Source organism: Vulpes vulpes, chromosome 1 (assembly GCF_048418805.1).
Source record: "Vulpes vulpes isolate BD-2025 chromosome 1, VulVul3, whole genome shotgun sequence".
NCBI classification, from domain to species: domain Eukaryota; kingdom Metazoa; phylum Chordata; class Mammalia; order Carnivora; family Canidae; genus Vulpes; species Vulpes vulpes.
The window spans coordinates 172,735,330-172,747,701 of record NC_132780.1 but is presented as its reverse complement, the minus strand read 5'-3'; the positions used below and the strand labels follow the sequence as shown (position 1 = coordinate 172,747,701).

Here is a 12,372-nt window from a genome sequence, read left to right as displayed (position 1 = left end):
TTTAAGCATACATAATCATACAATCCTAAAACTATAAAACCTCTAGAAGACGGGATCCCTGGGTGGCGCAGCGGTTTGGCGCCTGCCTTTGGCCCAGGGCACGATCCTGGAGATCCGGGATCGAATCCCACGTCGGGCTCCCGGTGCATGGAGCCTGCTTCTCCCTCTGCCTGTGTATCTGCCTCTCTCTCTCTCACTGTGTGCCTATCATAAATAAAAATTTAAAAAAAAAAAAAACCTCTAGAAGAAACACAGGAGAAAATATTTGTGACTTTGGCTCAAGCAAAGATTTCTTAGATATGACACAAAAGCATTGAACCCTTAAAGAAAAACTTAGTAGATAAGACTTCATCATAACTGAGGATATCTGTTCTTTGAAAGACACTGTTAAGAGCATGAAATGGGAAGCCATAGACTTAGAGAAAATATTTGCAAATTATATATCTGATAGTGGACTTGGTCCAAAATAGGAAATAATTAGGAAACAATCCAATAAAAATGGGCAAAGAATTTATGCCTACGACAAATAAAGTAACAAAAAATAGATGAAAAATATGTTCAACATTAGTACCATTACAGAAATGCAAAGAAAAACCATCATTAGATGCCATATCACACCTGTTAGAATGGCAAAAAAATAAACTGGACTGCCCATACACTGCTGGTGGGAGTGTAACATGATACAACCATTTTGGAAGTAGTTTGGCAGTATCTTAAATATTTACTTTGAAGTGATTTAAACAGTCTACTCCTAGGCAGTAACCCAAGGAATTGAAAGCATATGTTCATGCAAATCCTCGTACACAAATGTTCATGGCAGCTTACTTGTAATAAGCAAAAACTGGAGTCATTCCAAATATCCATCAATAGGTGAATGAATAATTTGCTCTGTCCATATAACACAACATACCCAAGTAATAAGAAGGAATGAACTATTGGACCTATTGATACCTGCAGGAACTAGATGAATCTCAAAATAATTATCCCGAATGAAAGAAGCCAGAACTTCTCTTCTGCCTCCCCACCCGCCAAATGGACTATTCTCCTTATTAGAGAACTTTTATTGTATTAGAAAATACAAACTGCTTGTGTATTGGCTGACAGCAAATTGTTAGTTGCTAAGGTACAGCAGCAAAGAATGGTGAGGGGTAGGAAAGAAGAGTTATAGAAAGTCTCCAGGAAAACTTTGGAGGTGATAGATATGTTCATTATTTTGATTTTGATGATAGTTTTATGGATACATGTTTGTCAAAACTTAAAATATCCTTTAAACATCTAGTTTTTTTTTGTATGTCAGTTGTGCTTCAATAAAGCTATTTTAAAACCTGTCTCTTAAAAGATATCAGATCTGTCTCCCCAAGTTCAGCTAACACTTTGAATTCTAAGGAACTCTAAGGACAGGTATTCAGCATTTAGATTCTTACAGTTTTAAGAACTTTTTTTCTGTGTTTTTGTCTATTCTTTGTTTTAATTTTTGAAATTCTTTAATAGAAACCCTTTATTTGGTGAGCAAGTAAAGCAGTAGATACTTCTATAAACTACTAGTGAGAATATAAATGTTGCAATGACTATGTAAAAACATTTTGTAAGGTTAAATATGTGGATACTCTACAACCTAGCAATTCTCTTTTTAGATACATACTAAGAATAGCAACTCTCAAACTGGTCTCGGGATACCTTTGTACTTTTAAATTATTGAGGAATTCAAAGAACTTTCATTTATGTAAGTTATATCTTTAGATATTTAATGTATTAGAAATTGAAACTGAGGAAATTTTAAAATATTTTTTATTTTAAAATAGCAATAGTAAATCTATTGACATATTAATACAAATAATACTTTTAAGGAAAATAATTGTTTTCCAAAGCAAAAAAAATATGAAAGGAGTGGTATTATATCTTAATACCTCTCTTTCATGTCTTGCTCAATAGAAGACAGATGCTCATATCTGTTTCTGTATCAATCTATTGGGATATTTGTGTTAGTTGAAGTATATAAGGAAAATCCATCCTCACACAGATACACAGTAGGAAAGGGGAGAACTGTTTTAATAGCTTTTTCAGAAAATTGTGGATATCCTTTTTAAATACTTTTTAATACACTTTTTAATATCCTTTTTATACACCATAACTCTTTAAGTGATAGTTTCTTAAATTTAAATCGCAGTATTGATTCAGAAACTACATCAGTGGATTTTTTATGTACTCTGTTACATTAAGATCCATTAGTATTAGTTTGTCTTTACTTTGAATTAATCAAATGTATTGTTTTATAACTTTACATACTAGTCATTTAAAAAATACCAGTTCACTGAGATATGTCTTCCAAAATGTTGTTGTATTTCATTATATAATATCAACAAGTGATACTCATTAATGTCACCAACAGTCTTATCATAAAACTGGAAAATTGTGAAGCTTACTGTAGCAGACACAAGTTTGCTAAGATTCCAATTTTTACTTGAAAGATTGAATTTTATCATTGGCAGTCAGTACTGTCATTTGTTTTCTTTGATGTGACAGGCTCACTTTATTGTTGAGAGCTGAATACCAAGTCAAAACTACCACGGATTGAAGTCTATCAGTCATTCTTTCAAGTAAAAATAGTGGTCTATGTGAGTAGTTAGTTCAGCTTACAATTCGAACACACAATTGCTTTTCCTCGAGACAGCCATTAATCTATGTTATACATCAGAGGTGTTTCATGCACACTTCCCATTTAGTGACAGAACAAAATCAGCAAACTTTTTCTCTAAAGGGACAGAGAGTAAATGTTAGACTTCGTGGACCACTGAATTTAGTTTGAGTTGAGTGTTGTAACTGTTCATTTATGTCACTGTGGCATGAAAGCAGCCTTAGACAATATGCAAACAAATGGGCATGGCTGTGTTCCAATAAAACTTTATTTACAAAACAAGAAGCAAGCCAGATTGCCCAGCAAGTTGTAGTTTGCCAACCCTTGACACAGAATATTAAAAAGGTGACTACTTTAAGGTCAAGATTTATTTATTTATTTATTTATTTATTTATTTATTTATTTATTTTTAAAGATTTTATTTAGGGGATCCCTGGGTGGCTCAGTGGTTTAGTGCCTACCTTCGGTCCAGGGCGTGATCCTAGAATCCCAGGATCAAGTCCCACATTGGGCATGGAGCCTGCTTCTCCCTCTGCCTGTGTCTCTGCCTCTCTCTGTGTGTGTGTCTCTCATGAATAAATAAATTAAATCTTTATTCATTAAATCTTTATTCATGAGAGACACAGAGAGAGAGAGAGGCAGAGACAGGCAGAGGGAGAAGCAGGCTCCATGCCAGAAGCCTGGTGTGGGACTCGATACCGGGACTCCAGGATCACGCCCTGGACCATTTATTTATTCATGAGAGACACACAGAGAGAGAGAGGCAGAGACAGGCAGAGGGAGAAGCAGACTCCATGCAGGGAGCCCGATGTGGGACTCAATCCCGAGTCTCCAGGATCAGGCCCTGGGCCGAAGGCAGGTGCTAAACCACTGAGCCACTCAGGGATCCCAAGGTCAAGATTTAATACAATTTATAACTTCTGCTTCACCAAGAGCATACCTGTCAGTAGCATTGTATCTGATCATTCTTCCATCTCCACTCCAGCACCCGTCTTTACCTCTCCTTGTTGTATGACCCTCTTCTTTGAGGCTAATTCTGACATCTGAGCCTTGAATTCTAGAGCTCATTCTGCCTCTAGACTTTCCCATAAGTGATCTCTACTCTCCTTTTACCCTCACTTCTTTTTGGCTTTTCCTGCTTAGTCCTAAACGTGCTTAAATGTCTCCCTTCGTTAAACCATAAAAACAAAAACAAAAACCCTTTCTTTGAAACTCTCCCCTTTATATCTAGTCTATGCTTGAGCTTTATTTCCTTCCCACGGGAGCAGTCCCTTAGTTGTACATATTCTGTTCCTGGGGTTCAGCTTGTGAGGACCCTGTAGTATTTTACATTGGTGATTCCCTAATTGCCTTTTGAATTTTTCAAACCTTGCTTCTTAATTGACTTTCACTATTTCACTTTCCTGGGCTTCTGTTTACCATCTGACTTATTTCACTCATCTTCTATTCATCTCTTAAATGTTGGTCTTTCTTAGCTTTGATCCTTACTTCTTTACTTATTTATTTCTATTGTTTCTTTGTAGGATCTTCGGGTTACCTCTTCTCCTAACATGATTCAGCTCCCATTTCATTGCTGATGACTCCCAAATTTGTATCTAGGCTAAATGTTTGTCCTGAACTTTAGAACATGCTTCTAGTCCCCTATCAGACATCTCAACGTAGATCTCCAGCAGCTATTTCAAATATTTGTGTTCAAAATAGTTTGTCTCCTTTGAAACCAACTTCCCTCCCTTTTCAGTAAAAACAAAAAGCATTTACTGAACCCCAAACCAGAAATCTGAAATTGTTCATGATTCATTTTCCCTTCCCCTCTAATACCATTTGCACACCCGGAAATCCCATCAGTTGAGCCTCCTGAACTGAATATCTTTCTGCTCCATTCATTATGTCCCTCTATTTCCATTCCTATTCATTAGCCAGGTTCACCTCATCTAACTCTCACTGGGCTAACTTATTCTTTTTCCTGTATTCTAGTATATCTTTCCAGGCAAAGGTAATTATTCGTTATTCTATGCCTCTGCTTACCTTGCAGATGGAATTTAGTAGTCGCTGAATGATGTGGTTGACTGGAAAAGTGAAAGTCTTCTACTTCTCTACTAAAATACTTCCAAGGGTTCCTGTTGGTCCATAGGGTGCGGTCCAAACTCTTTAAGTCATGTGTGAAATCCCTCAGTGGTCATCCCTTAGCTTTTTAGTTATGTTCCTCCCACCACACATTCCAGGTCCCAGACCACCACAGTTCTCCAAGAACACACCATGTCTTAGGGCTCTCCTTTTTTGCACACTTGGTAAAAATGTCCTTCTCACTCCTCTCCTATAGCGTAGCTGTGACATTAGGTTCCTCTCCCATGGAGCCTTTCCTACTACTCTGCTCTGTTTTCATAATGTAGTATGTGTATAACAGTATTTACAAACATTTATTTTAGGTGCCTACTATGCTCAGACACTTTGCAATCCTTATAATAGTCCTAAAAGGTAGTGATTATTCCTTCCCATTTTAAAGATAAGGGCCTAAGTCAAAGAGACATTTAGTTTGCCAAGTTGTACATCTAGACAGGGGCTAAGCTAGTCCCTGGACCTGAGCTCTCTTTACTCTCTCTTGTTGCCTCTCTTTACTCATTTCTTATAGGGCTTTCTCTATTATCTGAACAGGTATTTGTCTTCTCTGACCAGCAATATGTTTCTGTATCCCGAGAGCCCAGTTCAATAAATGAATAGAAGAGTTTGTGATAGAAACAGAATTTCAAGTGTAAAGTAGTCCCATAATGTAGCCTTAGAAAACAATGTTACTGCTTAGTGATTTTTCCTTTTCAAAGAACTTTTTGCTATATTTTGGTTAAAGTATGGGAGGTTTCGTACATTTTCTCAACAGTTGTTTATTGTCACAGTGCTCTGCAAAGCTCTACACAGAAAACAGACATTGATGTGATTCTTTCCATTCTCAAGGAGCTTTGGTATGGTAGGAAGTTTTGATGGATACACATCTAACCTGAATAGGCACCAGGAACAAAATGCCTCAGGTTTCAAAGCAGCAGGAGGCCACGTGGGGCTGCATTTTAAAAAGGACCAGGAAAGATTTCCGGAAGGATGAGTAGAATTCTAATAAAGGAAAAATATTGAGAGAAGGATGTTAAAATGAATAGGGATGATGACTGGAATTTAAAATAAAGTAAAAAGTAAGCCTAATCTGGTCCATTTATAATTCAGAACAGTTATTGATACCCTTTAGTCTAGAATTCATTTCAGAGATGCAGTACCAACTTTTTTAAACCTTATTTTTTTTGTAAAATAGAGAAACGTATAAAGCAAATGTATAGTTTAATGATTCTGAGTGTAGATTTTGAGTAAGGAAAAAGATAAGTCTGTCTCTCTGCATTTGTTGCGTGGGATTCTCTTGTAACTGAGTATCATATGCTGTTCTCTGCAAGGTAGCTGTGGCCTGTAATAGAAGTCTTGTCGTATTGTTCCAAGGAGGTCATACTGTGCTGTAGGAAGTACCAGTTGACCCTTGAGCAACCCCTCGGGGGTTAAGGTCATTGATCACCAGCACAGTCAAAAGTCTGAGCATAACTTTTGACTTCTCCAAAATCCTACTGTTGACCAAAAAGCTTTACTGGTAACATAATCAGTTAATACATATTTTTTATGTTACATGTGTTATATACTATATTCCTTACAATAAAGTGAGAAAAAAGTTATTAAGAAAATCATAAGGCTATTGTGGACATTGTTGCTATAAACATTGGGGTGCAGGTGTCCCGGCGTTTCATTGCATCTGTATCTTTGGGGTAAATCCCCAACAGTGCAATTGCTGGGTCGCAGGGCAGGTCTATTTTTAACTCTTTGAGGAACCTCCACATAGTTTTCCAGAGTGGCTGCACCAGTTCACATTCCCACCAACAGTGTAAGAGGGTTCCCTTTTCTCCACATCCTCTCCAACATTTGTGGTTTCCTGCGTTGTTAATTTTCCCCATTCTCACTGGTGTGAGGTGGTATCTCATTGTGGTTTTGATTTGTATTTCCCTGATGGCAAGTGATGCAGAGCATTTTCTCATGTGCATGTTGGCCATGTCTGTGTCTTCCTCTGTGAGATTTCTGTTCATGTCTTTTACCCATTTCATGATTGGATTGTTTGTTTCTTTGGTGTTGAGTTTAATAAGTTCTTTACAGATCTTGGAAACTAGCCCTTTATCTGATACGTCATTTGCAAATATCTTCTCCCATTCTGCAGGTTGTCTGTTAGTTTTGTTGACTGTATCCTTTGCTGTGCAAAAGCTTCTTATCTTGATGAAGTCCCAATAGTTCATTTTTGCTTTTGTTTCTCTTGCCTTCATGGATGTATCTTGCAAGAAGTTGCTGTGGCCAAGTTCAAAAAGGGTGTTGCCTGTGTTCTCCTCTAGGATTTTGATGGCTTCTTGTCTCACATTGAGATCTTTCATCCATTTTGAGTTTATCTTTGTGTATGGTGCAAGAGAGTGGTCTAGTTTCATTCTTCTGCATGTGGATATCCAATTTTCCCAGCACCATTTATTGAAGAGACTGTCTTTTTTCCAGTGGATAGTCTTTCCTGCTTTGTCTAATATTAGATGACCATAACGTTGAGGGTCTACTTCTGGATTCTCTATTCTGTCAACTTTATGGTCATCTAATATTAGACAAAGCAGGAAAGACTATCCACTGGAAAAAAGACAGTCTCTTCAATAAATGGTGCTGGGAAAATTGGATATCCACATGCAGAAGAATGAAACTAGACCACTCTCTTGCACCATACACAAAGATAAACTCAAAATGGATGAAAGATCTCAATGTGAGACAAGAAGCCATCAAAATCCTAGAGGAGAACACAGGCAACACCCTTTTTGAACTTGGCCTCAGATAACTTTTTGACAGCACTCACCAGTTATTCTGAATGCTGGCAGCCCACCCTGGCCACTATATAAACAAAACTTTTCCTCTGAGGTATAGCTGGAATTGTACATATTTGATATGTAAATGTGGACAGTGAATACATTATAAAGGTTTACTTTTGTAGACTGATGTCACATAATAGTAATTTAATGCATTCATGGTATTCTTCGGAAGCTTAGGTAAGTGTAATAGAATTTTTTTAATTATTTGCTCTCATTCTGCCACTTGGGTGGCAAGTATATTTATTAGCTCCCATCAAAATTAAAATCCAAGTGAAGTATATGTTTAGCCATTTAATGTTTAAAAAAATACACTTATGTTACGGCCTTCAAATGGTGTATAGAATAAGTGTCCACATGTTTGAGGAATTGTATGAGAAAAGAGAATTAACATGAGGCTTAGCTTTCCTGGAATTTGCAATTTTAAAGAACGACATTAGTATGAGAAAACATAAAATTCAGAAGACACAGAAGAGAATTCAATGGCAAAAAATAAACTCAAGAAAAAATAAATGCATTGGGTAAATCATGTATATGTGTGTATGTGTAAAAATATTACCGCTTATTTTTTTTACTTTGGTAGCTATTGTCAAAGCAATTTGGGGACTCCTATTTTAGTAAACAGGTTTAAATGTTTAAAATTTGAAATGAAGTTTCACATGTAATGATTAATATCATTGTTGGATTTCTTGTACTTTCATAGATTTGATCCAGGCTACCAATGAGACCAATGTTAATATTCCTCAGATGGCTGACACACTCTTTGAGCGGGCAACAAACAGTAGCTGGGTGGTTGTATTTAAAGCTTTAGTCACAACACATCATCTCATGGTGCATGGAAATGAGGTAAATGGAGTAAACTTTTCCTTTTTTCGGTGAGGGAGGGAGGCATTTATGGAGGGCTCTTTTACTTTTCATTAATTAGGAGAAGAAGAGGAGATATATGGCTCAGTATCGTCCAGAGTACAATTTTAATATTCTATTTTGCTATTTTTTAAAATGTTAAGTTAGACATTCTCTGGGAGACATTGAAATATTAAATATTACTAGTACCTAAAAGGCATATCTCATGTAAATGTATTAGTGGGCAAAAATGTTAGGAGAAAGGGACAATAAAATTATTCTTCCCATTAGAAACAGTCTTTTGCACCTTTAAGTGAAAATTGCTTTTACAAAAATGCTTAATCTTGGAAAATATTAATGAAATAAAAATTACCCTTATTACATGGGGTACTTACTGAATCATATTAAATTGCAGTCTTTGTTATATAAAAAGTGAAAAATCATAAAACTTAATTCTAATTCAGCTAGTACTTTTTGGTCTTTTTTCCTTAGAGAAAGTCAGTAGACTAGGAAACTGTATAACTGAGTAAAAAAAAAAAAATCATAAAGAGAATTTGTAATATCGCTTAGTATCAGCAATTGTTTAAAGGGATGATTTGGAAATACTGATTTTAATTCTGATTTTTGTTTTTCAGAGATTTATTCAGTACTTGGCTTCTAGAAATACGTTGTTCAATCTCAGCAATTTTTTAGACAAAAGTGGATCCCATGGTGAGAATATTTATGTTTTCTAATTTTTTGGATAATGCTTTTATGCTTTTGATGCAAGGTTTTGTTTTTTTGTTTTTTTTTTTTTTTTTGAAGTGAGGTTAGGTTCTTAATCTATAATTAGTATAGCTGGTAGTTCTGTTGTATTTAAGAAAAAATGTAAAAGTAATTATATAGTTACTTTGTAGAGCATTAAAATATTTAACTGTTAGAGAACTCAGCATATAAATTGCGTTCTAATTTTGCTTTTTGTCTTTTTGAGTATTTACTGTAACAGTCAGTATTCTAGACCCATAGTCATTTGTTTATGAAAGTACAAAAGGGGGGATCCCTGGGTGGCGCAGCAGTTTAGTGCCTGCCTTTGGCCCAGAGTGCGATCCTGGAGACCTGGGATCGAATCCCACATCGGGCTCCCCATGCATGGAGCCTGCTTCTCCCTCTGCCTGTGTCTCTGCCTCTCTCTCTCTCTCTGTGACTATCATAAATTAATTAATTAATTAATTTAAAAAATTAAAAAAAAACAAAAGGTAATGAAATGAAAAATACTTTCCCAATTAAAAAAAATCCAATATTAAAGAAACATTCTTTGTAAATTAGTAGAATTTAAAACACAGTCATATGTTCATTTATCATCCTTATTGATTGCAAGTACACCAAGCAAGTGGATAGTTCTCAGATAGCTACATGTATTAAGCCTAAAACAGCCTGTTATTTGAAATGGTGAACAAAAATGCAAGGAAAAATCAGAAAAGAGATTCTGTACAAGGATTGTAGCATAACGAAATTGAAGTGTCTTGGAATGTCTTATGCCTAAAATTTTTCTTGCAGTAGGATTTTTTTCTGCAGTAGGATTTTAAATGAGACCTTTCTGGTACATTTATTGACCTCATCCTAGCATTATTTACAATTGGGGAGTTTTAAAAAAAATGGTACTAAGCAAAGCACAATTGAAGGTATTTTATTGATTAGTTTTATTTCTTCTGCTCTTCCTTCCAGGTTATGATATGTCTACCTTCATAAGGCGCTATAGTAGATATTTGAATGAAAAGGCTTTCTCTTACAGACAGATGGCATTTGATTTTGCCAGAGTGAAGAAAGGGTATGTTTTTTTCTTTCTCATATTTATTTGAGCAGAGTAAGTCTTTGAGGCATACTTGACTTATCTTAACTAAGCTTAAATATCAAAAATTTTGGTCATGAAGGCCCAGTTTACAATCACCTGAAAAAAGAGACCCAATAGTATTATTGAAGTTAGGCTGGATATTGTAATATGCATTACTTTATATTTTCATGCAGAAAATCTGATTAGCTGCTCAGAGTTGATGTGGTATAACATTTTATTTGTTAGAATCAATTCATAATTGTTAACACATATATTCCTTTAAATAATTTTAAAGAGAGAGAATTTAAAGTTCTTTCAAAGTTTAAAGAACAGTGGCTTCAGTTCACAATAGTTATTTCTTTGTGTTTTGATTGAGGTAAAACTAAACTGTGTATTTGGTAGAGATCTGTTCTTGAGAAGTAATAATTCCCTAGCATTACACACACTCTCACACTCACAGAGACACCATAATTGAACTGATTTTTAATACTAAGAAAACCCCATTGAAACAGAAACATAGTTATCATTTATTTCCCTCTAAATAGATACTGAATTTAATCAGAAGTACCCAGCCATAAATCTTATAATTGTTCCTGACTTGAAATAATGGCAAGGTATTGCAGAATGTTTAATATTTTACTCTCAAGAATTCACACAAAAAGACAACGCTATTTTTCTAAGACTGACCCATCCTTAGCTTTGAACTACTTTTTTATCATGGTGCTGAACAATATAAACTTGCCTGTTCAAAATAAATTAGTTTCTTGTGGGTGAACATTTTATAAAATTAAGGTTTTTACTTCATCCCTTTCACATTATAGATGATTCTAGTTTACATGTCTTCCTCTGACCCTGGGTAACCATTGTTGACATGCCCAGCTGCATTGCGGCCTTTCTGCAGTGGGTCCATAGCCTTTGTAGAAACCTCTGCACTCTTTTATGGGTACATAAGGATACTTTGGGATGCTTTCCCCACCCTTGAAATGGGAGAGACCCTGAAAGTTGGCATTTTTTAGCCTGTTGACATGAGCTGGGTATTTTCCTCAACTATTTCAATAATGCCACACTGGACCATCCCTGGATACAAGGGCTCCATAAGAGGCCGGTAGCTGGGCACTCGCTTCAGTGCCCTGTGTGATGCACCCTCAGGCATGGACCTCCAGTTGTGTCCTCCGCAGCTAGTTAAACTCTACCTCCTTTTGTCCAAATTGTGCATATCATCTTGCATTTTTCTTCCCTTGATAGTTATTAGCATACACCACTCTGCACTTTTAAGACATGTGCTCTCTTTCTCAAAAACAAACAAACAAGCTGGCATTCACAAAACTTACACCTCTATTATAGATATGGAAAAATCCATCCAGTAATTCAACTGATCTCTTTTTATCCAGACCACACTGCTTTCTTCCTGAGGTCAGTGCAGGAAGAAAGAAAGCACTGCCCATGTGATTGAGGAACAAGAATCGATGAGAGGAAGTAATGTAGAGGGGAATCAACTACAACCTTTTAATAGCTCAATCATCCCATGAGATTAACAGGGAAATGGAAGGGGCACAGCTTGGAAAATTCATGTGGTCTTGAATTTCCATATACAAGGAAGTTGCATCTATTTCTTTTTTTAAAACAATTGTAGGGCGGACGGTGTAATGAGGACAATGGCTCCTGAAAAGCTCCTGAAGAGTATGCCAATACTGCAGGGACAAATTGATGCACTGCTTGAATTTGATGTATGTATCGTACTAGAAAATGTGTCCTACGTGATTAGTACTGTCTTCTGTTTGAAGGTGGGCTACAGATAAAGCTGGGAATCTACTCAGGAAGCAGATTGAGGTCTCCCTCTTTTCGATGACCTACTCGAACACTTCATGTCGGCTTTTAGCATGGTAAAGATGACTGGTTATCCAGGTTGCCTGAGTGGTTTACCAGGCATTTACTTAGGTCATGGAAAGATATGAATGGGACATTCTTGGAACCTCATGTTCAGAGCAGGATGATGTTCTCCTTTGGTGTTTGACAGGGTGAAATAGCTGCAAGATGTATCTGTAGCCTAAATAAATAGTTAAATACCTTATCCTTCTATTAGAAGCCATTTTATATAGACTGCTTAAATGGCACCATCCACTGAAGAGCATTATTTTTGTTTGGTCATGGTCCTTCCTCCTGGCAATACCAATATG

General features: G+C 36.2%; 1 protein-coding gene across 32 annotated transcripts in view; it reads left to right on the top strand.

Annotated features, from left to right (window-relative positions):
• Positions 1-12,372, top strand: part of SNAP91 (synaptosome associated protein 91) — a 140,495-nt gene that overhangs the window by 41,055 nt on the left and 87,068 nt on the right. For all 32 annotated transcript variants that reach the window (XM_072736302.1, XM_072736387.1, XM_072736416.1 and 29 more), the window contains exons 3-6: positions 8,246-8,388; positions 9,021-9,096; positions 10,090-10,192; positions 11,829-11,922. In XM_072736302.1, the coding sequence (XP_072592403.1) occupies positions 8,246-8,388; positions 9,021-9,096; positions 10,090-10,192; positions 11,829-11,922 (416 nt within the window). The remainder of the gene's footprint in view (positions 1-8,245; positions 8,389-9,020; positions 9,097-10,089; positions 10,193-11,828; positions 11,923-12,372) is intronic.